The sequence below is a fragment of the Synchiropus splendidus genome, chromosome 16, assembly GCF_027744825.2.
Source record: "Synchiropus splendidus isolate RoL2022-P1 chromosome 16, RoL_Sspl_1.0, whole genome shotgun sequence".
Taxonomy (NCBI): domain Eukaryota; kingdom Metazoa; phylum Chordata; class Actinopteri; order Syngnathiformes; family Callionymidae; genus Synchiropus; species Synchiropus splendidus.
The window spans coordinates 5,604,548-5,631,304 of record NC_071349.1 but is presented as its reverse complement, the minus strand read 5'-3'; the positions used below and the strand labels follow the sequence as shown (position 1 = coordinate 5,631,304).

General features: G+C 43.1%; 1 protein-coding gene across 2 annotated transcripts in view; it reads right to left on the bottom strand.

Annotated features, from left to right (window-relative positions):
* The window catches only part of runx3 (RUNX family transcription factor 3), a 48,767-nt gene extending 40,692 nt beyond the window's left edge, over window positions 1–8,075 (bottom strand). The window contains exons 1-2 of one of the 2 annotated variants that reach the window (XM_053845664.1): window positions 7,877–8,075; window positions 7,556–7,760 (exon numbers count right to left, since the gene is read on the bottom strand). In XM_053845664.1, coding sequence (XP_053701639.1) covers window positions 7,556–7,613 — 58 coding nt within the window. In that variant the 5' untranslated portion in view covers window positions 7,614–7,760; window positions 7,877–8,075. The remainder of the gene's footprint in view (window positions 1–7,555; window positions 7,761–7,876) is intronic. The other variant, XM_053845663.1, reaches the window with a different exon arrangement.
* Between the last annotated feature and the right edge of the window lie 18,682 nt (window positions 8,076–26,757).

The following is a 26,757-nucleotide window of genomic DNA, read 5'->3' as shown; positions in this document are numbered from 1 at the left end:
TTAAGCAGTGAAAGCATGTGAGACAAGATGACTTCCTCCACCAAACATCTGCAGTCTAGCTTCCACAGCTGAAGAAGCTTCTACGTGACAAAAATCTACTTCTGTGCTTCGGTCACTGACGTGTCATCTTCAAACTGTCCTGATCTTTTGTGTTGCTTCCGCTCGTAAATAGGAAGGGATCAAACTGTTCCGAATGTTTATCCAAAAACAATTATGTGCTTGCTGGAAAGGACGGCTGGTCCCCAAAAATCCCCTAACTCACCGCCACTGCTATAATTCGAGTTGACAGACAGTGAGAATGGACCAAAAAACTGAGAGCGAGCGCCTCAAACACAGACTGACTCAGGTCCAGCGTTCCCCTTGTCCAATATTCCTTCAGAGGTTTATAAATGGATGTTATACTTAAATTGGAGACAGGATTTTGCTGCTCCATGGCCACCATGCGTTTTCAATTATTTGCTTTCACTTTAGAATATTGAAACTCTCAATATCTGGTTACAGATTTCATCTCTCTCTGCCAATCTCCAGTGTTTTGGCGTCACAGAGGCCTCACCCTCCAGTCAACAATGTTAAAAGGAAAAAGTGCAACATATAATCATGTTGTTAATAAATCCAGTGGAGGCAGGACATGTGACCCTTCTCCGTGAAGCTTCTGTGCTGCTCCTTTGTCGGCGTCGAAATTCATCTTGGGTTTGATCCCCCAGCACGCGGCTTATTTTGGATCGGCAAGTGTTTCTCACACTGAGCCTGTGTCTCTCAGGCTTTCAGCTGACTTGCAGGACAAACCAGACTGCCTTCAAAATAACCTTCGCTGGAACCGCGGTGCATTTCTCATACACAAGTCCTCACTTCCATTCATTCACTCGCAATAAGCCAAACATATAAAAGCATTCCCACCCTAATAAACTGGGGCCGTTTTCTCTGCCACAAAGAGAACTGGCTCCCAAGAGAGCAGCAGGGCTGTGTAAAAAAAAAAAAAACCGCCTGCGAGGAGTTTAGCAGCCGTTAGAAGGGAAATACAGCGGCAAATAGGAGGTGACCAACTAATCGGACACAATCCCAGCTGTAGCACTTGTCTTTGTCTTCTAATGCACTGAACTTACAACACAAATATATTTCACTCATGTTGTTAAATGTATGTCTAAATATATGTAGCCTTTTTAGAACAGAACTGATATCAAGCATTTCTAAATTGTTCTTTTTGACATTGTTTATTTAACCACAATTCTGAGACAACCACACCAGAAAAATACAAGCATATTAATTGCATGTTTTTTTTTCGTTTTGCCTGTATTTTCAGGTTTTTCTGATAAAAAATACGTACAATTATTTGATACATTATGAAACAATCATTTTCTTGGCTTTTCAAAAATATACATTTAAACAAGTAGGAAATAATTTTACATTATTTATCTATATATTTATTTTAATATATAATATTGTTATTGTGCCTTAGATTCAACAGATTTATTTCCTCCAATTTACTTTCATATATATTGTATCTATGAAAATAATTAAGCATACAATAGCATCATTTTCAACAACATGATGCACTAATATTACTTGCTAAACAACAACAGAGGATAAAAACATAATAATTTCAGAATATGATCGCTTGAAACACTTTTAAAAATCTAATTATTATTGCACTATGACAGGAAATAACTGTTCATGTTCAATTTCAATTAGCAGGTTCATTTGAATTCAAGTTTAATTGAATCAACATTAAATTTTAAAAAGTGTTATTACACATTAGATTATTTACAGTATTTGAATTTCAAAAATCCGATAATCTACTCTATAAAAAGATACTTGCAATTATTTGCACCACTATATAAAAATATTGATCAGATATTATTTCCTCACTTCAAAACAACAGATTCTGATAATGATAAAACGTTTCTAATTGCAGTCCGCTGTGCAAGTGTGAGCAGGTGTTGCCTGGTTGTGGTTGTTATTATTGCAGACGTTGTGAGTCTGCATCAGATTAGCGCCTTGCTGGTGCAAAGCTCTCCATCACGTCTTTGTCTCACACGTTGTCGTTCTTTGCGAAGTTCGGCAGCAGGGGATCGACAGCTGCGCTCTTCCTGGCCCGGTGTATGTGTTGGGTTGTGTGTCTCTGAGAGTTTGAGTTGAGGTTTCTGAGGTGAGGCCTTCTCTCGCTTCTCACGCGAAGTGCATCTGATTTTTGCACATCGTACGCTTAGATGTGTTCTCTGTCTGCTCGATGAGAGCAGTACTGACATGTGTGAGGGTTATTGATATATTCGCCGCAGACTTCTGCTGCCGGTGGTTGTGTTGTTTTGCTATCAAGACTTCACATTGTTTCTAGGTTTCTTCAGAAGCTGTTACTGAGTGGAAATGTGAAGGAGGAGAGATTTTCTAGTTGCAAGTTTCCATCTCACAAGTGAGATGCAAGTGAACTATTATTGATGTGGACTACTCTTTTCCAGTGAGTGTTTATCTGTTGACAACAAAACAAAATGTGCTAGATGTTACACACAACTCCGTTTAGGGTCTGACATGATGGCCAAGTTTGCACCTGGCTATGTGTCATAATATATCTAGTTTATTTGGGAGTTTCCCAGAGTGTTCCATTGCATATATCTGTCTTTATCAGATATGACATATGACTTGTAGGCTTGTTTGTACTGCAGTCTTGTGCGTCAATTTCACATAGATATGGACATACACCTTTAAAGCCAACCATAACAAATGTATAGCTTTAAAACCATCATTAATACCATTGTAATGGTAGTTTATCCTTCCATTACATTATTAAAGCTTGGAGACTTTTCAGTTTTCTTCTCAAAATATTCATTATAATATATAATAATTATGAATTGATCATTAAACTCAAAGTTAAAAGCCAAGTGTAATGAGCATACCATAAATAAAACGTGCATTATTGGCATTTGTGATTTGCATATTTACCATTTCTTTTAAGATTAATATTGAGAAGGCTGGAGGCGCAGTGCATGCTACCTGACAGGAAATGTAGCATCAGCAGGTTATGACTGGTCAAACATAGAGGAACACTTCATGTTTGACTCATCACTTGAATCTGACGTTAGAATTAAATCAGCCAAAAATACTGTACTGGAAGATGGAGGAGATGAATTGAGCTCTGTGTCCAAGTGGGTTTGTGAGTGCAGACAGTGCCGTGGACTTTTTGCTTCTCCCATGCTGAGAACCGAGTTGTGTATTTCCTGTTCGAGCACCTTGAGTTCAAACCTGCTCTAGCAGCAGACACGTGCATAGAAATATATTCCACCACTTTTATAGAGGATATCGAAATTAATATGCAAGTTTTATGTGGCCTCTGAAATCAATAACATGTTGCTCATGACATGATTCCCAGACATCACAGCAGATGAAAACAATATTTCCATGAGCTGTATGTCACAGAGTATTAAAGTCAGCTCTCGGGAAGCCAGACGTTTAACGTTCCTCTTAATTTCAGTTTGATTTGAGTCTTAAAAAAAATTGTTTGGCCTGTGTAATGCAAGTTGTTAAACTAACCGCGGGGGTATTTTGCTTACATGAGGTAGTCCCAATCTGAAGCACTTTCAGATTGAACTGGAGGATTTAATGACTCTTGGCTTTTGTTCTCTCACAGTTCGGTTTCAGCCTCCCGACAGGATGAATTGTAAAAGGATATTGCATATTCCCTAATGATTTCCAATGGTGATTACGGCTTTAAGCGCTCGTCTCCCCCGCCGCACGACTATCGCTCCGGCTCGGCCCCAAATCAAAATCAGGCACCCAAAGGCACTTTAGAAGAAACAGATCGGGTTGCAGACAGACGACGGCATGAAACCTGGAGTCACACTGGTCTGAAAACAGAGAGCTCATGAAGGGATCTAGTCGGGGTGAAAAGGCCTGTCAGGATGTTGCAAGGACTCTGTCTTGACCATGAATGGAGCTTCGTAACAATCCCATGTGAGACACAGTTGTATTGTTTACATGACTCTGTGCTTCGGAGTTTTCTCTGCAAACAATTAGAAGCTGGTATTTCTCCTCCCTTGGCTGTTTTTAATTAACGCGGCAACGCACCCTTAATTGGGAAATGTATCTTGTTTTCTCGTCGCCTTTTGTCATTAGAAGAGGAACATAAATATTCTCAGTTTCCATTCGTTGTACGCAGTTTTTCCCATTTTGGAATGTGTCTGAAACAGTAACACACTTCCACCTGACTATAGCTGCTGCCTTGTTTTTGGGTTCCAGTTGGGTTTCGGTGTTATTTCTGGTGTTCAAGGTGCCAGACCACCGACACAAGTTCTGACTAGCACTCTACAGAGGAGCGCAGGTTCAATGTCACTGCGTGGAACTAATGGTGTCCACAGTAGCATGGATGCTCCAGGACATTGGAAGGATATACAGGGAGTTTGATGGACCCACCACTGATGGGCTGAAGTCTCGAAGGAGGGATTTCAAGGGAATGTGTTGGAGATTGGTATTGCATGAACGACTTTCCATAGAGGTTACTAGACATCACAAGGTTTGGTGGCATAAAACGGACCAGGTCATCAGGTCCAGGTTTTCTTTTTCAATCAGAGCAGTTGTAGGAAATTGTCACTCATGATACTTCACCTTAAAGATTTCGCCCCAAGTTAATTGTGGTCGAGGGGGTGAGGTGGGGGTGAAGGAACAGACTTCCGTAAGGGGAGTAGTCCAACTAGACTTACAAGAGGTAGCATGACGGGTCACACTTGACTAAATATAGGCAAAAACAACAAAACTAGTGTGTCAAAATCCGGGCCAAGGGGGCCAAACACTGTTCAAGCGCTAGAGAGAATCCTGGTCCAGGTACAAGCAAGATCCCTGGCTTTAAAAGGTTGTTATTGTTGGTCATTGGTCACAGATCTAGGGCACTTCAGCTGTTATGCAACCATCTGGAACATTTGAAGAGTCCACATCTCCCAAGATAAAAGGGACATGTGGACAACAGGTGAGTTTTCTGTCTTTCTTTTTTATGGACATCAACTTAGATTTAAGTTAAACAACCCCATTTACAATATTTCTGGACATCTAGCAGTCTGTGATTCAGATGACGCAGGTGATGATTGAATTTTTATCAGTTGAAAACTGTCTCATTGTTTTGACTGAGGTACAATTATTAGATTTTTTGTCTTTTATTGTCCATTTAATTAAGCCGTAACGGTCATGAAAAACAAACCACAGATGAAGCTCACTGTTTCCATGACTATCTAACTATTTGGCCATCAAATCTGTTTGGTCAGACAGAAGCAGCTTTGTGTTCCACACTATGCCACACCATGTATCAGCTGCATTGAGTAAGACAGTGCTGCCATGCTGGTGGATTCAGTCAAGAATGACCCCATTTTACGCTCTATTCCAGTCTAGTCGGATTATTTCTGAGAAAGTCGTGAAAATTCTCAACAAACCTACATTTGAAGAAGTGTTTCTTCACTGAAGCCTGAAGTGTTCATCAAATATTGAATGTCTTTTTATCCAACTTCAAACAACCCTCCTGGACTTCAGTCTGAGCTCTGCTTTTTGAAAGTTCTGATTGGAATCACCATGGAAACAAATGGATCCTGGGTAGAATGTGTACTGCACTCATCTCACCACACAGACCAAAAGTACCTCTTGGAAGTAAAGCAGAGTGAGTTTAATATGTTTGCGTTATTTTTTTTTTCTCTCTCTTCACTCTTTTATTGTATTGCTGTGTTCCAGTAAAGAGCTCAGTTGTACTCTCACTTGATAATGAATGTCTGTGGTGAGAATCCCATTATGGTGCTACTCCATCAACAGAGAACACCGGAGCCCAGAGACAGGCGGCCTTTAGAGGGCCACAACAGCGCACTATAGAAGGTGCTTGTCGATCCTCTTCTGAAATGGACGTCTGACAGAGCATGACAGGCGAGCCAGTGTGACTGGTTTGAAAACACCTGAAGTTACGTTAAACATCTAGCTCCTGCAGTTGTGGGTTGTTGTTTTGCAGTCAATATGACTCCAAAATCGGAAGCAGCCTTTCTAATTTCAATTTTGCATCTCGGAGTGCTGCTTGACATTTGAACTTCGGGTTGACAAATGATAAGAGCAGTGAAAGCTCAAGTAAGTTTCCTCCAGGCAAATCGGTCGTGGAGTCATATTACTTTTTCCAAACATATGAATCTATCATTTTAAGCAAAAAAATTGGTTTTTAAATGAGTCTCTTTCCGAATAAAAAGGAGGCGAGGTCAGAATACCACCAGAGACTTGGAGCAGAGCAGCAGGAAGTTGGACGAGGTGCTTCAGATTTCTTGTCGAGTTGTGACCTAAATGTACCTGATGGGCAGAAGTCAATGTGAAGTGTGATCTGATGTGGGTATGGGTCACTGACCTGGTCCCATGTACAGACTGGGTGAGCCCAATAATCTATGCTTACAGCTGACAAGATATGCTGAAATAGTCTCAGACATCAGACATCAGCTCATCTTATATGAGCTCTTACTTATATAGCTCATTTCTATGCTTGTAACCAAACGGCTTAACACTAAGTCACACATTCACACTGGTGGCTGGAGGCTGCAACGCTGCGCACCATCTGACCTGGGTTTAGTGTCTTGCCCAGTGACACAACACTAACAGGTCAGGAGCTAGGATGTCCAGCCGCTGGACTAGTGGTGAAAACAAAGCTCAAACTGGGCCAAGGCACATACATGCAATGGAAACTAACAAGCATCAAGAAATGAATAAGTAAAGAATAATAAATTAATAAAATAAATAAAGTTAAATTAATTCTTAACTTAATGCGAGGCACTCTTTTACATTTGCTTAACAAGGTTGATCATAGGTACTACATAAGTTAATGATTCTCATCTTCAGTAAAAGTCATCTCATCATCTGCTCATTCCCTACTGAAGCAGCTGGAAACTGAAGCTTGCATGGGCATGATGCAGGGGACACCCATAACAGGTCGCTAACCTGTTGTGGGGCACATATTGCCTTACAAACATTCACACATGCACTCAAACCTACAAACAATTTAGAGTCACTGATTCACTTGTGTGTGCTTTTGAACTGTTGGAGGAAACCGGAGTGCCAAGAGAAAACCCAAGCAAGCACAGGAAGGAACATAAAAACTCCCCCACAGAAATGATGCAGGTTCACTTCAACCTATACCACTCCAAAATGAGAGAATATGAGTATAAATGGTTGTCATCCTATGTGTTTGCTGTCTCGTGCTGGAGGCCTGGTGAGGCACAAGCATAGTAGCAAAAATAAAATTCTACAACAACTACTAACATTCTGACTTTGTTAGCAATATTTAACACTCTATTACTACTAATCATAGCTTATTGTTTGAGGTTTATTGGCTCGCATCTTGGAGCCAAATATGCTGTTTACATGTGAACTGTATTGTCTTGTGAGTCAAATCTCTGCTTCTGGTTTAGAGCTTACAGTCACTCCGATTAACATGTATGTTTCACTTCAAATCATTTTATAACAAACACAGTCGAAGTATTTTCAGAGTGAGCAGTCGTCAAAATACAATAGTAGTATTAAGGTGACGGGTGGAATGCGGAGGATGAGGATGGACACTGACCTCTGAGGAGGCTGCTGCTGTAGTTGGAGAACGCGTCAAAGATGCTGTTGGATGCCATGATAGAGATGCTGACCCGGTGAGGAGCCTTTGTCCACCTTGCAGGTTGAGATTTGCAGCAGTAGAAATTTCGAAAGGTTCCTGGAGCTTTGTTTTCAACCAAGAATCTAGAGGTTTTCACCTACCGCAGGAATCCCAAGCCACAAGCCTGCAAAGAGTGAGCGGGATCATATGTAAGAAGCAGCACCAGTGAAGAAGTTCAGAGGATCAGACCAATTAAAAAAAAAGAGAAACAGAGAGAAAGAAGTTTCGGAAAATACTTACCAGATCTGGTGATGAAGGGGGGTGGGGGCGGGCAGGGAGAACCTGGGTCGGCGTGAAGTTCTGGGTTTGTGGTCCTTCTGTCACACGGCGGGTTCGAGGTCTGAGGTTTGCAAACCGGCTAGATTGCAAGTTCTTTAAGACTCTGTCTCTTCCACTATGGTGTTCGTCTGACTGGAGCGCTAGTGCTAGTAAAAAGCTAAAAGCCACAGTGTATCTGCATCCTCCTCGCCATCCACCACACAGACACACACACTCACTCCCCTCACTGAGTGGTGGAGACCACGTCACATGTCACGTGAGGTCACCAGGCCTCTTCCCTCCCTTTCTTGCCTCTTTTGCTTTTTCTCTGTTTTCAGCTTTATTCTTTAACATTCTTTCTGTGCTGTCCTTAACTCTCTAAGCTCGACTCGTATGATTGTTTTTGGAAAACAAATCTATTTTCTCTCAAAACCCTTGGTAGGCCACAACCACGGTGACTCGCTGAGGTTAGCACAGACAACGGCTGGGGAAGGATGAGAGGGATTCATTGCAATGTGAACAAGACACAAATAAAGATTCACATGTTACACCCTGCTCAGAGTCCATTGAAGCAGAAACCATCGCTGGCTTGCTGGTTAAAAACCTCCACCCTGACTCACCACTTGATACTGAAACCTGTATGAGTTCAGGCATTTATATCTCTACAAGAGTATAAAAGTGTTGTTACAGGTATTTGTTTGGAAAGCCAAGCTAGATGAGCGCACAATTGTCTGGCCTTCACCTGTCAAGCTGACTGCAAGATCATGACCAAACAATTATTCATGTTACTGAGGAACAGCAGTATTCTTCAGTAAAGGTGGCTGTGCAAGTGTTGAAGATTAGTAGATCTTATAAATGCGTGTGTTTTTGGACCTAAAGGGCCATGTGCAAACCCTTGCGAGGACTAACCAAGACATGGCATCAACAGGAAGATTGCTGGAGACATGCTGGAGAGCTGAAGTCTCCTGTTTGACATAGGAACACCTTGGTATTACCAGACTGGCAAAAGCTTCCATATATGTCCATTTTGTTAAATACAGAACAATGGGCCCGATCTCACAGGAGTAATATAATTTAGACACTGTTTCACTACTGACATAACGCTGATATTTGGGTGTGACTTCTGCCACCCTGCGGTATCAGCACTTCCTCTCTCCTTTCTCTTGCTGTACGATGACACATGTCTGGTGGTGGGTCAATCAAAACCACTGTCTGGTCACTCATGTGACCTGCTTCACTGGGATCTTGTAAACATAGATTTCAAACATGTTGGTGGGAAGGTGCTAACCAATGCGTCTATACGATAATTGACTGTAGAGTCACAGAAGGTTTGTGTACAGTACCATGTTCAGTGTGTGTGTTTGTGTGCGTGTGTGTTCCTGGTAGGCCGCACTGCCCCGTAAATGAGCAGTTGCCATTGAGTTAGGCGGCAGCGCAGGCTAAATGACACAGCGCTGGCAAGTGTGGCCGAACGCTCAGGCCACAGACGTGGCCCAAAGGCTTTTATCAGTCCGTCCACAGTGCCACTATGGGCCTCCGACTTAACCTCACACACAGCAAGGTTTCCTCTTCTGACACCTCCGACGTGCTCTGGTCCTGGTGAGGCAGTCGGGTCAAGAACCAGGAGGCCCAGGGAGCTCGGAACACTTGTCAAGTCGCTGTTTCCTTCCCAAAACATGTGATATTGTTCCATCCAGAGTCTCTTCCCCTGGATTAGTGAATTTAAGGAGGTCACCGCGTCTCATCTGGGCTCGTTTATGAAGGGGGCGCTTCAGAGTGCATTGGCTGGAACGTTGGTTTTACAGTACGGGGGCTTGTGGTCGCCTCAGTTTATAATCATTCATCACGCATGTGTGCAAGTGAGGATCCCAGTCATGCTGTTGGACATCATTCAAGTTGAGTTGTTCTCTACTTGACCAGTTGGAGAGAGACCGTTCCACATCATTTCCATATTGCTTTGTAGAAGGAAAACAAAAACAGGAGTTTTACTCAGTATCCATCCATCCCACGATGCCTACAGGAGATTGGTCTGCCATCCGTCCGAAGACATCTGTGACGCAGAATTCTTCCCACTCTGCACAGGTCTCATGTACTCTACGTCTTAGTGAACATGAGTGCCTCTTTGAAACCTATTGATATTAGCTAGTGAAATTACTGAACTCTACCATGGCAGGGCAACGGGCTCCCCATGGATTGCTCACCAGGTGTCCCTGATAGTTTGTAGCCCAAACTCTAAATGAAGATCGAAGGACAGATAATGTGTATTGTCATTCTGATAAATGGCATCACATTCCAGCGCGGTGTTACAGTGATCGTACAGTGGAGCGCGACTTGTGAAGTGACTTTCAGGGAGAAGTCTGGAGTCAAGGCCTTCACAGTCCACTGTGTTTTTCCTCTCCGTCTAGGTAAACATCTGCTTCATGTTTTGAAATGTATCTCATTGCTTTGCACTGTCCATGACCGTGAGGGGAAAACAGTCTGAAGGTGGTTGCGGCCGTCAAATCCGTTTTTTCCCTGCCCGTGCCTTGTTTATCAAGCCCCTGTATTTAAGCTTAATATAACTCCTGTTTTGCTGAGAAAACTGTGGCGGTTTAATCACTGTCAGTGGTCCTACGCCTCTCGGGTGTGGCTCGGGAGGCAAAAAGGACCCAGTGCGGTCGTGCGTCCAGCTGCAAAGGGGCCTATTTTGTGGTCTAAAAAATTGCAGGCTTCCCCATATGTTCCCCATAAACGTGGAATGCAGCGTGGGACTTGAGGAGGCTTTTATAATGAAGTGGCCGTCGTTGCATCAAACACCACGTTCCTTCCTGCCTGGAGGATCTGCCATGAGAGACCATTTTTAGGCTGCAAACACCGAGCCAGAGGTCTAACTACTTATTCACACCTCATACTGGCCACTTTCTTGTTGTGAATCGATATCACAGCTCACTGTCATTAAAGTCAGATGTCTGATTCTATTTTTGTGAGTGTTTGAGGAAGCATTCATTATGTGTGTATTTTATTTTGCACGCTAGCTTGGGGTTCATGAAGCTTGGTGTTAATTTGTTAATCTTTTCCAAGACAGTTCATTTGACTACATCTCTTATTGTTGCTGAGATATTTTGCATTTTGGGGAAATATCTAACTAGTGTTTTGTGTGGTTGTAAGACCATGCGCACCTGACCATTTAATTTGCGGATTCATCTGTTTTCAGGACCTAAAATGATTGTTATCCATTTTCTTCAGTCTGCTCATATGGGCATCCCTATGAAACTTCTTCAGCCAACTGTGAGATGCCAAAGTACCTGCATGTCCTGGCCCTGCTCTTAGACCACCTTTTTGATTCCAGAATCAACTAAACTGGCTTTGATCGACGTGACAGAGCAGTGGTTCTATTTTGACTCTTTGACTCGACGAACCATCCATCCATCCATCTATCCATCAGCAGCAGCTTCAGACGGTTGCGCCAAACTCCCTTCATCCGGACACCGTCCACCAAGTCTGACTGGGGGATCCCGAGACACTCCCAGGCCAGTGAGGAGATCCCTCCACCTGGTCCTGGGTCGACCCCTCGGTCTCCTCCCAGCTGGCTGTGCCTGAAACACTTCCAAAGGGAGGCATCCTGGAGGCGTCCTCATGAGATGCCCAAACCACATCAACTGACTCCTCTCAACGCAGAGAAGCAGCCGTTCTAAACCGAGTCTCTTCCGAGTGACAGAACTTCTCACCTTATTTCTGAGGGAGACGTCTGCCACGCATTGGAAAAAGCACATTTTAGTGACCCCTGCTCTAAATGTTCTCAAAGAACAGAACTGGAGCTTTGCGCACATCATAACAGTCATTAGGCTACGGTCACTTCTGCACCAAGACGGCCCAAACTGAACAGATTTACAGGCGCTAACCCCATCTCCTGGTACAAGAATTACACGTGCTCCTCAGACAGTGAAAATGAAAACGGGGATCCTGAAGGTGAGATTATGAATGGCCTTAAATTGAATTTGAATAGAATTTGACTGGGAGTTAGTGGAGTTGTTGGATGACGGGGGTGGTGTGCTATGAGGAGCGGGTTCAGAAGATGTTGCGGGGCCTTAGGACTGGTTGAAGCTTAAGGAGGGATTTTTGAAGGTGAGTTGCATTAGTCAGTGCTGCAGGTGACGCCAGGATTGACTAGAACAGCGGTGGTGTGAGGTGTGATGGAGGGCCGGAGAAGATCGATATTGCGTAAAAATATTCCAGTGGACAGTGAGGATTGGTTGATGGCAAATATGAAGGGCAGAACAGATGGGAGACAGGATTTCAACCCGCTCAGGTTCCCACACTAAAGAGAATGTCCACAAAAAACAGGGCCAAGGGCTTACTCAAGCTAGATTCCAACCTACAACCTTCTGCAGCAAGACTGCAACACCAAGACTGGAGAAGCTGACGTGTCTGGAGTTCTTGTTCACAAGTGAAGCAAGGGTGGAGGGTGTTTGTGTCTGTTCACAGTGTCGCCCGCCCAGCTGCAGTCGTTTTCAGCATGCGGCATCACGGTTGGAAGTGATCACTCTGCCTATTATTTATTTATTGGCTCCAGCCGACATGGAGACTGTGGTCACCACACGGAGAGGGGAGGCGGGGGCATCCAGACACACACAGACACACTGTTTCACTGAACATCCCAAAAACCACTGCGGATACAGGTGAATACTTTTTCGTGTCAAAATCATGTTGAGATGGAAGAGTTATTATATGTTTGATATAGAATGAAGACAACCCTGCTCTATTCTATTCTAAAGGAGGTGAGGAGCTCTGTCCCAGGTGTCTAAACCCCTGTTGCAGCTCAACTGGTCTAAAAGATAGATAATGTATCGAAAATGGTGCGACTTTTTAGAGCTGCCTGCAGAGGAAAAGATATTGTTGTTACGCTGGGTTTTGTGAGACAGCAAAATAGCACAGATACAAGATAAACATTTCCTCTGATTATAATCAAGCTTCAGCTCAATACTTGCGTGTAACGTGTGTGTTTGTGAACCACTTGTCTTCACCAGAGTGGTAAATTTACTCTCAGCTCTGAAGTGCACGCAGGCACCACATCACGGCGGTGAGCAGCTGCAGGCTGAAGAGCAGCAGCCTCACATAAAAAGCCCAGTAAACCCCAGTTACCCCAGCTGCCCCACGCTCAACACACACACTAGTGCAACCAGGACGGAGCCTCTTGATCCCAGGTTGTCATCCTCTGGATTTCGTAAACTCACACAGGTGGAAGCAACATTGTGTTCTCATCTACAGCGGCTGTATTCACAAATACAGCCGCTGTAGATGAGTTGCAGTTTGCAGGATTTGTTCACGTATTCGAGAGTGTGCGTTTCCTGTGGTTCAGACATGGTTTTCCATGTGACAGACGAGCTTGCAGCAAGCATGTGTGCAGCATGATTTTCCGCTACAACAAATGCAGTGTACGAGTGGGTTGTGCACCATAAAACAACAAATTCACATAGAAACAAAACAGTTATTTCCAAAATGAACAAGAAGCTATGATGACGTAGATGCAAAGCTTCTTTGTTTTGAAGGTGTCAACTGAGTGTTGAGTCGGTGTCATTCAATTTGCCATATTTTGTGATATTTTTATGTTAAGTTAAACCAACATGATCTGACAATAATCATAATAATAACCTAATATATCTATTTATTGTTGCATACACATTTTTTGTTTTTTAGTATATTATTTGTCTGTCCACTTAGTGTTTTAGATAAGCTTTTATTTTTTTGGGAATCCATTTTTCCTGGTTCATTTTCACATAAATTTGATTAAGAAAATGCCCAGTGCTTAATGGGGAGAAAATATCACAGAATGAAATGGAACATCACATTTGCTTAACTGGTCCACACGGACCTGGACAGATCAGGCCACTGCACACTTGTAGATAGACAGCCACTCACACACAATTACACACATTTTGCCGTCAACAATTAGCCTCCGTTTGTTAATGGACTGTAGGAGGAAGCCCATGAAGCCCACAGTGAGAACACACAAACCCAGATTTGCATCAAGCTGGATTTGACCCCCAAAACTCTCATGGTGTCAGGTAGCAGCACACCTAGGCATCATTATAACTTAAAGATACATTCTAAAATGTTAGTGTGCATGTTTGGATGACTCAACCTACAACACTTCACTGGAGATCAAGGACGTTAGGAGTGTGCCTTATGTCTGCCTGTGTGTGTCCATGCAACCATAAGTGTCTACACATGTGTGTAAGCCTTTTATGGTCTTCTGAAAGCAGGTAACATAATAGCACACACTATTTTCCTCCTCAGTGTTGTTCTCACTTTCGCCCCTCCCCTCTGTGGTCCTTGTCTTTCATTTGTCACTTGATTTGACAAATGGGACCAACGTCCATTAGGATGCTTTATGAGGTGACATTGACAAGGGGCACCCTGGACTGCCCCCCTCCTCAACGCATACACACAAACACGCTGAAGTTTGTTGCTGCCCTTGAGTTCATCCTCTTTAATATCAGACCTCATTGCTCTTTGTCAGTCACTTGCCTACACTCACGCTTGGCTCTGTGTTTCTGTGTGTGGCTAAATCCCCGAACGCTGCTAAGCCCTCATCACTGGTGGAGAAACAGACAAGGGCCCGCTGCTCTACACATGTCTGATCTATGATCCAGGGCTGGTTTCTATTCTGACGGAGACATACAGTGTTTCCTTTGTGGGAGAGGAGTGTGTGTGTGTGTGTGTGTGTGTGGGTGGATGGGTGGGATGGTGGGAGTGCTACCCTTAATGAAGGCTACTGAAGGCCAACTCTCCCCTGGCCTCTAATGCTTCCCAGGCCCCCATGTCCAACCTGGCGAGTGGACGACTGGGGTAGGAGGGTGAGCGCTCTCTTCTTTTTAGAATGCAACAACAGTGATAACTGCCTGTGGGATATCACAGAAAGTAACGGGTTAAAATGAGATAAGAAAGTGGCCTTATTGAAGGACAACCTCTACTGAAGCAGCATTTCAACAAAAATGAAAATACAATCTTTTTCTGTGCGATTTATCAGCCTCCCTACCTTGATAAATAAGAGCTCTGTTTAGTGCCTTTTGATAGCGCCATTGTTGATGGGATTTGAGGACAGCAATGTTACAAGTTTTCCATCTGAAACATTTTGGTCACTTGGTCTTTGAAGTTTGAAGACAAAGTTTGGGAAGGCAGCCAGCCCCATGGCGTAATATATTGGCATTGGGAAAGTAGACTTCGCATCTTCGCATACTGGCTCTACGAAATTAGCGCCATACATTACGTTTTCTTTATGTTTACATGCCCATGGTATCAGGATATGCCATGGTTGGCGGAACGTGCTTTACTTGAACACCTGGCATCGACATGCAGAAAAGCTTCAGCATAGGACACAAAAGTTCCCAACATCAAGGTATTATGCCATGGGAGAGATAATATATGGTATTTGAACCATGACCAGTGAGGTTCTTGATGAATCAGCACTCTAGCATGCGACTAGAGATGGTGACTTGCTGTGGCAGACACTTATGAGAAACTGCTGGAGAAATGTCAAAAAATGTCAAACTCGTGAAAGAAAAAAAAAAACATTGCACATGCTGATGCCTATTCAAACAGAAAAGAGCAAACAATCCACATCCACTTTTGATTCTGACCAGCAAAGCAATAAAGATTAAACAGATTATATTAGACGGACTGATCGAAAGTCGATGTTTGCAATGTCTTTCATAAGGATCATGAAGCATTCATGATGCCGTTCTGGAGGGACAAGCTGGTATGGCAGAAGACCCCAATTCAAAAAACTACTGAACTATGATCCTTCAGCATTTCATTTCTTGTTTTCAATGGGGTTCGGGTAGAACCAAAATACCTGGTCAAGCGTTGGAACTGTGTCCTTTCATCGCTGTGGCTGGTTCTGGCCAGTTAGCTCAGTAGAAGGTACCATTATGAACATCATGTGATAATCACTGTGGTCACTTTGGTTCTTTGTCTACCTAAATGCGGTGCTGGTAATTCTGTAAGTCGGCTGTTTTGGAATCTTTTGGGTTCCAGGAAACTGTGTCTTTAATGTGTATCCGCTGTCTTCCAAGGAGCGTGTATACACCCAGGTGTTTGCTGACATACTGAAGCGCTGTGGTTGTGGTTGGTGGCTCATTTTCTGTGCAGTCGACCGAGCAGGAACCGTCTCCCTGTCTTCTCCATTTCTATTCTTGCGTCTAGAACTGTTTCTGCTTGGCTTTTTTAAGCCAATGATTTAGTGAAATAAGATTCCCCATGTACAGCTGTCAATTTTAAGGTAAGTTAAGGACATTGTGTTCAACAAAAGGCGTCAAGAATAGCCACCAAATGAAGGCTTATGGAATCAATCCACTTTTCTTGGAAAACGATAACAGTCCCCTAGGGGTCATCACAGCATGTCAGTATGATTTGTACTTTTTCATATGCTCATTCTAGTTATAAATAAAAATTTTCAATGCTAGGAATTCCTCAAGTATTCTGCCACCATGATTGATTTCAATGGCTTTACATTTTCATGTAGTCAGTCACATGACAACCCTTTGCTTCATCAAACCGTGTCCCAATAAAAGGTGCGTTTTCAACTTCTCTGAGACACATCACATGATTATTGAAAATATCTCGGTCACATTCTTTTCCTTGCTCTCACAAGAGCAACATTGCCACAGAACAGGACATGAAGAGGCCACAAGAACACAGCGCTGGTTAGCCAAACCTCCCTACCCAGAATTCATGGCGAGGTTTTGCTCAGTTGAGTCATTTCAACACTGTTCAAAGCTTCAGCTTTACCCACTCACAAACCACTTCATTCTCCGACTTCCTGAAAAGAATCCATGCAGCACGGATCTGTGTTAAATAGGTTCTAAATCAGATTTACTATTCAAGACCTTTGGTTGTGCACTTCAGGTGGTGTGACTTGTGGTGTGCCTGAGCCAAGAAAGTCATGTTTTACTCAGTTCTCTAAGTTACTCTGACAGGTAACTGATGACACATATGGTGTCTGAATAAAATATGATCAGAGAGATAAGATTTCACATGAGCAGTGTGAATGCACTTCCTGTCACACTTGGGGAGTTTAAGTGTTTGGATGCCTTATCGATGAGTTCTCACACAATGCAAGTCACCGAGGTCAGTTTCATAGTCATATAGACTGTTTCTGCTAATGTACCAGGAAAACATGAATCTGTCTGTAGAACTAGATCTCAGAGTCTCTGTCTGCTCCTTGGTTTTTCGTCTCAGGCGGAAACCTTTTGGATTGCATAATGACCCTCCTATTTGCGGCCCTGTGAGAGAGAATCTCGAGCCTTATAATTGCATCAAAAGTTTAATCTCTGCAGACAGTTTTGGGGTCAGGCAGCTGTATACTGTAGTTTAGTCAAACTGGTTGGCATAGAACAGACCGCCTTTGGCATCATTCAGGCCGCAGACGGGTTCCGGTATGATCTTTACAGCGTAGTTTGTGACTCTGTGGCTGGCGAGATATACTTCACCATGTGACAGACTTGCTGTTCACTTTCCCACAGACACTTGAGAGCTTTTTTTTGCATCTTTTTTTGTATCCTCAACTGCGAGTCTCAGGAGGTTTTGCATCAGGTTCATGATCAGATTGTCTCCTTTGAGACTCAGTCAGCTGCTGAGGTTGCTCAAAGCGTATCAACCCTCCACCAGGGGGAAAGTCTCAGGACTTGATGTGTCAATTACATAAGCCTTCTGCATGGGAACCTGTGAGGCAGTGTGGTGGAGAATGTGTGATTCAGTTCATCCATCAGTAACTGTTTCCTGCCGACTAATTCTGTTGTGAGGATGACCTTTTAATGGATGTTAGAAACTACTATCAACAAGCACTCCCAAGTGCAACACTGAAAAATTGGACAATATTTTCTCTGTAGGCTGAAAACAACACCAACACCTCAACGCAAATATGGCTGTGGTCTATGTGACCTGCAGCTACATTGACACAAGTTAACCAAGTCATTTTTTTTCAGCACTGTGTGCTCCTTCTACAGATTGAAGCCTGTTGGATGGGCTGGAACATGTTCATAGAATTGAAGTTACATACAGGTAACTATATCTCCACATCAATGAGTGTTGTATTACCTGCACATACAAATAAGAACTTATATTTTACTTGTATTATGACACAGAACTATAGTTCCGTTGCGGTGTGTGGCGGATCCCAATAGATCTCAGTGAAACATGTTCATAGACTCTGAGTGTATTTTTCATTGTTCTCACTCCATTGTCTGTCTCTTTGCTCAGATGATGCTGTATGATACATATTCTACTGATGCCACAAAACCGTTGAACACTATGAACTTTTATTTTCTCTGTTGATCTCCAGTAGGCTTATTTTATCGGTTATGGCTGGTGTATAATAATTTCCTCCAAAATGCTAGATTTTAACTACTAAGATTTACCACCTTGCTAGTCTGATCTTGGACACCAACATATACTATAATTCATATGAAAGAATGCAATAAAACAGCAGTTATTCTGACATTCATTGAATTTCCAATGCTGAAAAAGACCTCAGAAGCTGGAAGAAGTTGTACTTATGAGTTTCCATTGGATGACGATGTTACTCCACATTATAAGATGGAGATAATTCCATTTGGCTCATTGTCATTTAGAAACGATAGAGAATCTTCAACTCTGCAGATGAATCATCTCATTCAGTAATTTCCTTTTTGCTGTAACTGATGTTTCCACAATCTGACCACTTTGAACATGAACCGAGTGCTTTTTGTTGCAAATGTTTGTGGCATTTTGGTGCTGGATATTTCTACTTTCAACTTGATGAAGAAGATGAATCATCGCAGTTGCCCAACTATTTGGCTGTGTCAGCATTATATTAGTGTATTGACATTTACAACATAGGCCATTGATATCGGTCTATGCTGCGTCTGCTCCCATATCAAGAAGGGAGAAGTGAGAAACTGTCGAGAAGTACAATGAGCGTCTTCCTGTTCTGCGTGTTTGAGACCCAGACGGCTGTCTAAGCTGCTCGCACGCAAACACAAGCCCGGAAACCATCGCAACAGCAGGTCTCCACATTCAGAAGGCGGAAGTGAGCAGACACTGAGGAAGTTATTGGTTTTTTGATAGCCACTGCAAAGGTTTCATGAGAAGGAACGTGACAGTGCAGCGTCTGTGCAGAAGGTCAGTCTTCGTGGGAATCAAGCTTTTGCGAAGAAGTCTGCGGTCACACTTTCTGTCGACAGAAGGTCTGATGTCTACATACGTGATGTTTCTTTGCTGTGTCCTTGACTAATGCTGCCATTTTAATTCATGGTTGGATAGCCAACAATGTCAAGGCTCTAGGTAAATTCAGTCGAAATGTTTGACACAACCAATCTCTCACACACACAAGGAAATTCACGACGCAGGACGTAGTTTTTGGGTTGTGTATTCTTCATAGTAATACTAAAGAGAGTCACCCATCTTTCCCGGAATACATAGACACAAGAATAGGCACAACTGTGACCACCAGGGGAGATTTTGAATTGTGGTTTGGAACCCATCCTTACTCCCATGGCATAATATATCAGCAGTGGGAAAGTGGACCTTCGACTCAGTATTTCAGCCAACCCAATAGACTTTCAATTGGAGTGCATGCTCTGTCTTCCACGGCATATCCTGATGCCCACAGCATCAGGATATTAAAAAAACAGCATCAGGATATAAAAAAAAAGATGGGGAGGTTGGGGTGACAATTGCCTCTCGTACAGCTCTGCCTTTTAGTCACGGTGTCTTCCTGATGGTACTGTCAGTAAGGAGCAGATGCTGGTTTCCGAATGACTCCCTGCGCCTCGCGCCCCTGCCTGCACACAACAGGCAAGCTACACCCCCTGCATGCGATGACACACAGGAAGGAAAACCTTTTTTTTTTTTTAACCTCACTGAAAGGCCTGTACATCAACTTGCTGATACACAGACACCCGATGGGTGAAGCTGTGTGTGCTAGTTGGGTTTGGACAGAAACCTGAACAATACCAGACCGGTTTAGACGGTGCTTACCCCAGATTATCTTTTTTTAGCACACATATCCACATATGTTAAATCCCATGCACTTTATTTGTAGCACAGTGACATCACATTTCAAGTAACATTCACAAACCTGAATCTTGTTTTTTTTTTATCACGTCATTATTTCCTGTCTTCATGTTCCTTCCATCATTCTACCAGCTCAGACAGGAACAGTATCTAGGCTGTCGAAGCATCACTCCTTAGGGGGCATGTTGATGCTGCAACACATTTTCACTCCCAATGGGTCACATAGCGATTATCTTCATGTGAACTTGAAGAGGACAATGTTGACGTATACAGTAGGTGTATCAATGCAGTAAAAAACTTTCACTCCATTCTCATCACCACTTCACTTTAGACTTCACTTGGTATCTGTGGCACCTTGACTGGTTCTGGGGGGCCACCAAGTAGACACTGAAGCGCATGATCAGCTGAAGTGACACAATGACTATCGCTGTTGCGATATGTCTTTAACGTTGATATTAAAAGCCAAATGCGGCAACTGTTAATAAATGATAAATTGACTTGGGTGTCACTCTGGGACGAAAAGTACAGGTGAAAATAGTCGCTATTTGACCCATTGGGAATGAAAATGTGTTGCCTAAGGGGTAATATATTGAAGATGTCAAGTGGATTTTCGCCTCCAATGTTGATGCTGACATCAGACATCTATGTTGAGTTAAAGTTTTCAAATCTTTTGCAATTTTCTAGTAAGACAAGTTCCCTTGAAACGCCATGTCACAACCACAAGCTCATCTGTCGCGATGCCCAGCTAGCGTCATGGAAACAGTGGCACTGCTCTCACCTGGTCCCAGAAAACCACAGCAACCGCACCTGTTCTGAAACTGAGACGTCACAATGCAGTAGAGATTGGGGGCGAGAGCAGGGGTTCTTAGTATCAGCCACTCAAACTCTTAAATTAGTATACTTCTGAAACATTTCTCAGTAGTCCTCACACCAGGTGGCTTTAGTGGAGATGATCTAGTGTTGTTTGGGGCTGAGCGGGGTTTAACGGCTGCTGTCTTCTCGTTCCCATGAAGGATCAGCGCTAATTATTGTACAAATGGAGCTCAAAGTAATGCAAACTCATTCTGTGGCCGTTTGTGTACTCGTGGTCGTCTGGCTCACACTCTGTGTCTCCAACACTGAGTGTCTCACAACACAGATACAATTTCATCTTTAACTCTGCGAATATAAAGAGTTTATATCCATTTCTGTTGACTGATTTTATATGCGTAATAAATCCAGCATCTGTTCTACACTGACTTATAGTTCCGCTCCATGCCAGATCATAATTTACATGCTGCTGAATTGTCCAGAATGACTTCCAAAAGGTTTCAACCGTGCTGCTTTATTGTGATAGGAACATCAAATCCTGCACTCAGTCAAGCATAGAGCCAGAGTCATCAGATCATTCTGCCTCAGACTGACATTAACTACCGGAGCAAATGTATTTGCTCAGAAAACTTCAGGTTCAAGTTTGTTTTAACTTCATGAAGTCAAACCTGTATCACATTATTTATGTTATTTAGATATGTGCACCAGAATACTGGGGAATTTGGTTTTGCATAAGGCTTATTGGTTGCAGAATAAAATCTTTTGGAGTTTAGTTCTTGCAACCCATCTTCACTCCCATGGCGTAATATATGGACATTGAGAAAGTGGACTTTCATATACTGATGCGATGGTAGCCTTCCAAGTTGCATGCTGAGGCTGCGGCATGTCCTGACACTGTGGGCGGTTTCTTGTGTAAAGAAAATATGCGGTGGTTCTGCAGCTGTGACTAGTGGAGGCATCATCGCCTAGTTTATGTGTCATCATTGAGCGTTCTCGGTGCTCGACCCTGATATCCAAAGTGTTGTTGTTATGAATCTGCATTTTTAAGATAGAATATGGAAATTCCCATCTCGCCTCTCACCTACATATCACTGAGACAACGCTTATCACTGTGTCAAGTATTAAGTGAGGTCATCTTTCATCTTCAGCTTGGTGCCGGCAGTACAAGCTCCAGCCAGCTGGTGACATTTAAAGAAGAATGTGATTCAAAGTCTACAAACAGGGATTTATTTTGAAGATTTACAGACGCGCTTTACTTTTATTGGCTGATTTTCAGCCTGAATGATCCTGTCTTACTTGACTAGTTGACTGGCACCGTAGCGGCAGGTCACAAAATTTGTCGGTTTGCAGTGCATCACACAGCACAGATCCGGAAAACAGACTGCACAACGGTGTGAATACTATCATTGACATTCAGTAATTGTGTTTGTGGAACAGCAAAAATAATGCTGCACCACAACCAGTTGAGTTAGGGTTACATTCAAGTCACATTTTCCCCTACTGACGACACTTAAAAAAACAGTCAGTATTTGGGGAACAAATGAATCCTTAAAATGAGTATAGAGCAGTGACATTTGATGTAAATAATTGATGTAAATAAGAGTACATTCAGATAGTAAATGGGTTACTATCTGTGTTGTGTAATGCAGATCTGCTCAAGCTATCAGACTGCAGGAGACAGCAACGCATCTTGCAGAGTGTGGCTGCTTCCTCTCTGATCCCACAGCCACACCTGCCACAGTTGAGGCTTCTGCTTGGCCTCAAGTCTCTTCTGCGCTGCGCCTGGGTTGACCAAGTATGCCACCAGGCGCACTTGGGGAGAGGGCTCCCCCACAGCCAGAACCTACAGCCCTCAGCTCAACCGAGACCCAAAGAAAGAGCCTGAGGTGGATGTGGAGAAACCACCCCGGCCTCTAACTGGGTTCTGTGGTGCTGAAACACCAGAGACTGAAAACACAAATGAAATGGGACATGAGACCAAACCAGAAACAGAGCGCAGGCAAACAAGCACCTGATTTAAAGTACATTTGTCTGGACAAGGCGAGGGAGAGAGAAAAGAGGGGAGAAGTTTATGGGCTGCTAAATGCCAGACTCACCACAGGTGGGAGCTGCTCTCTTGACCCCATTAAAACCGAAGAAAACGCCGCTCTGCCTGACTGCTGTGTGATTAAACGTCAGGCATTGTGCAGCCACTGAAGACAACATCGCAGATGATGTGACGCTAAACAGTTGACACACTTTTAAATGTCATGTAGTCTGGACGACTGTAGGTTGTGGGGGGCATCTGGAAAGTCCCACGTTGAGCAAAGTGCTCAACAGGTTTCTCACACATTCACAGAAAACAAGGTTTTGACCTAAATAAGAATTCCCTTCGATGGTACTTCAAGTGCATGGGCACTTCAGTTTCCTCCCACAGATGGTGTGAGTGTGTTCTGACCTGGTCTGCTCACCTGTCCTGTGACTCATCATCGCACCTGCGAACAATATGTGCAGTCTCCGTGTCGCGAGACTCTCTTACTTGTGGGCCCATTACAAAGTCCAGCAAAAGGTCTGCCCCACACTGCCTGGTTTTAGGGCCCAGGTTAACAACTCAAAACCAAGCTAGGCTTTTAGGGTTGGTGCAGAGGAAAACCACCACTCCACGACAATGAATATTTTACCTTGCTAACGCCGTCCAGCAGCATTTAGTGACCACAGGCCATGTTAAGTGTTCCTGACCAGAGGCAAAGGGGGCACTTAACAAACAACGATGCCCACTATCAGCATGCCTTGAGAGCTCTGTGGTGACTTGGGCTAGACCACTCTCAGACCACCGCTGACCTGCCAGCTAACCACACACTCGTCAGGACTCAGGTGATTGTCGCTGCAACGGCCTCTCCGGTGGTGGGGCGAACCTTTGACCCCAGAAAACGACCCGCTTAAGAGGTCATTTTTACGATGGTGGAATTTAGTGCAGGGGTCACAGAGGGGTAACAGACTTATTGCCGAATATTAATGAGGTCGTAACAACTGTGGCGATGAAACAGAGACTGTAGCTTTAACTGAGAAGTTTCTTCACCATGCTTGGCTACTGAAGCCTTAATATCCGCATCCGTTTTGGAAGAATCCTGATCAGGTCAGTTGAATCTGTTTTTGTACTGTTTGAGTAGAAATGTGCAATTATTTATTATATATTGGTCTTTGTTGATGGTGTATTACGTTAAAAATAAATCAAAAACAAAAAATTAAAAATAGGCATCACTGTTTTGTGATTTTTTTTTAAAGGACATAAAAATAGGATGACATTAAAAAACAATATATACATGTGTGACTCTGCATTATAAATAGTCACTATAAAATGATTATTTTAATATAAAAGGATAAATATTTGGAACAGAGAAATATGTTTTATTTAAATCAAAATATCTCCTTCAATATTAAAATAAAAAATAAAAGAAATATGGGAAGTTTGTACAATAAAACAATGCCGCACCGAGTTGCATAAATAACAAGTACATTATTTTGTAATGTTTAGTGCACTTTTAAAATATTATTTTAGTGAATTATTTTTCTTCAGATATCCTTTTCTCTCTATGTTTTGTATATTTTTTTCTATTGTATTTCGTTTTTGTTTTTCACACCTCTGCTTCTTATATCCTCAAAAATCTGGGTGATTTTCTTATCATTTCCTGTATTATTTTGTGATGTTATTGCTGCCTTGTGAAAATGTGAGTCTCAAATTATATTTATACCTATGTTAGTTTGTATGTTTCATTTTTTAGAACATGCTTTTTGTTGTTTCTTAAATGCAGGTCTTGAGATCCGAGTCTTGTCACCCCTGCTCTTACATCTTATTTTCGCATGTTAAAAATATCTTTTATGAAAGGCAAAAGTGTGTAGCTGAATGGAGCAGTATCATAAATCATGAACCATGAAGTTTCAGATTAGACGATAAGAGATCAATCGATCATCAGAAGTGATAAAAACAGAAGTCTGTTATTCTCAACTCTGAAATCATTCACAGAAAAGTGGGGTGGGAAGCCAAACCGTGGTGGGAAAAAAAGAGAAGTAGTAGCCGGCGGGCCGTCTGTGTGGTCCGCCTTCACTGTGTGTTGTGTTTAACTTTCTCCAAAGTGTTTTAAAGTGTTACAAGTGCATTAGTGGCGCAGGTCACGCCTTTGCTTGGCTAGCCTCTGACCCTGGCCCCTCTTACAGCTGCATACAAGAGAGTGAGCTCATGTGGAGGGGTTAGGCCCCACTATTTAGAGAGGGAGCTGCCCCCGGGAGCCGGGGTGGGGGGGTATTACACGGAGCGGGTCGGGCTGTGTTCTGTAATGATCTCCTCATGGATCTTTAATGGCTCCCCTCTGTTAATGTTAGTGTTCGCGCTGAGGGGACACTGAATTATTCAGCAGGCTAAAACTGTGATCACACACCGACATGCTACACACACACACACAGATCCCAGCTCACACCAATACATGCTGTACATGATCGTTGACCTCTACCTCTGCTCCTCTTAGTGATTTCATACATCACCATCTGGTTTCTCACGTCATGTGTGTGACCTGGGAAGACTCTGCTGACTCGGCAGGTTGCAGTCATTTGAAGACCAAACCTCTTTTGATAAATACAGAAGGCCGTGAGAGTCCAGAGAATATCAACATATTTTTCTCTGATATGTTGAAGATCAGTCCTTAATCTTTTTTCTGCATCAGCTGTTATTTTTGCTGGCTTTGATGTGAGTCTTTACAGTGACCATGCCACCTAGTGGTTCTCCACACATGTATTGAGGAAGACCAGTCGATCTTCTCTTTAACTTGTGAAGTCCTGTCAGTGTCTACTAGAATGTTGTTTTTTTTAAACGCACACATCTACTGTGTCATTAGCAGCCAGGTTTTCACTCAGCCTGCGGAGCTTAATTGTAGGCAGGAGGAGAAGTTTATGGTGTGTAGTCTGGGCTTTACAACCTGCAGTCCTGAGCTAAACTGTGGGTGTTTTAATGATGAATTATGACCACAGTCAGGTTTTATTCCTAGAAAAATTCACTTTCTCTCCACAGGCTGCTGCAGTAGATCACATGGCCTTTTGATGATGTATCTTTGAGCCCTTCTAATCTTGAAACATTTTCCTGATTTTACTTAAACCTTCACACCAAGGGTCTGGGAACAAGTCTATAAGGAAAGCAACTCTCGAAATGGCTAAGAAGCTGCGGAAGCCTGTTTGTGTGACCCAGAGCAGCACGTTTTCACACCAGAGTCAACTGAAATAAGCGTTTTTTAAAAGCACATCGGTCGCAGTCTTTGCTTTGCCTCCCTGCTGTTCTCTCATTAAAAGAGCCTTTCACTTGTGTTCCTTTGTATGAGACATTTATAAGTCATGATTGCTCATGTCGCTGATGGTCCCTGGACACCACGTGAACCATCACCTCCCAGGGAGAGCTTCATCTGTCACCGCGCCTCCTGCTAGCTTTCCTGCTTCTCCCTTAACCCCCTTAAGAGGCCTGCTACAGTTCTGCTGCAGACCCAGGGGTCAGATGGAAAACATATACTCATAAACAGCATCTATTATTCATGTTTTACAGCCGGGCGATCCACTCACACCGAGCGCCGGCGAGCACAATTGTCCAGTCGGTCCAGACATTGACAGACAGATAGAATCACTCGGAGATGTTTTCAGAATAAAGTACATTAGACTTCATCGGGCTCCACTTTTCTCGCTGGGATAAACACATCTGTGTTGAATCTGTGATCAAAATAAGAGGCTTGCACACAGTTTCTGACATGATCATTTGATGTAAATACACTGTTTATATTGTTGCCTTCTCTAATCAAGTGGCTCAAAACATTTGGCACAAAAATGAATCATTTCGGTGTTATGAAGTCGTCTGTTGACATCTAACAGAGGCAATTAGGGCTTTGATAGCACAGTGATTGTGTCATTTGACAATGTTGGCAGTTCTGTGTGAGGGCGGCCGGCCAGCTTGGCCCAGAGTTGACAGTGTGTTAGTGTACTAATCCATTAGGGTCCCCCCTCAGGCC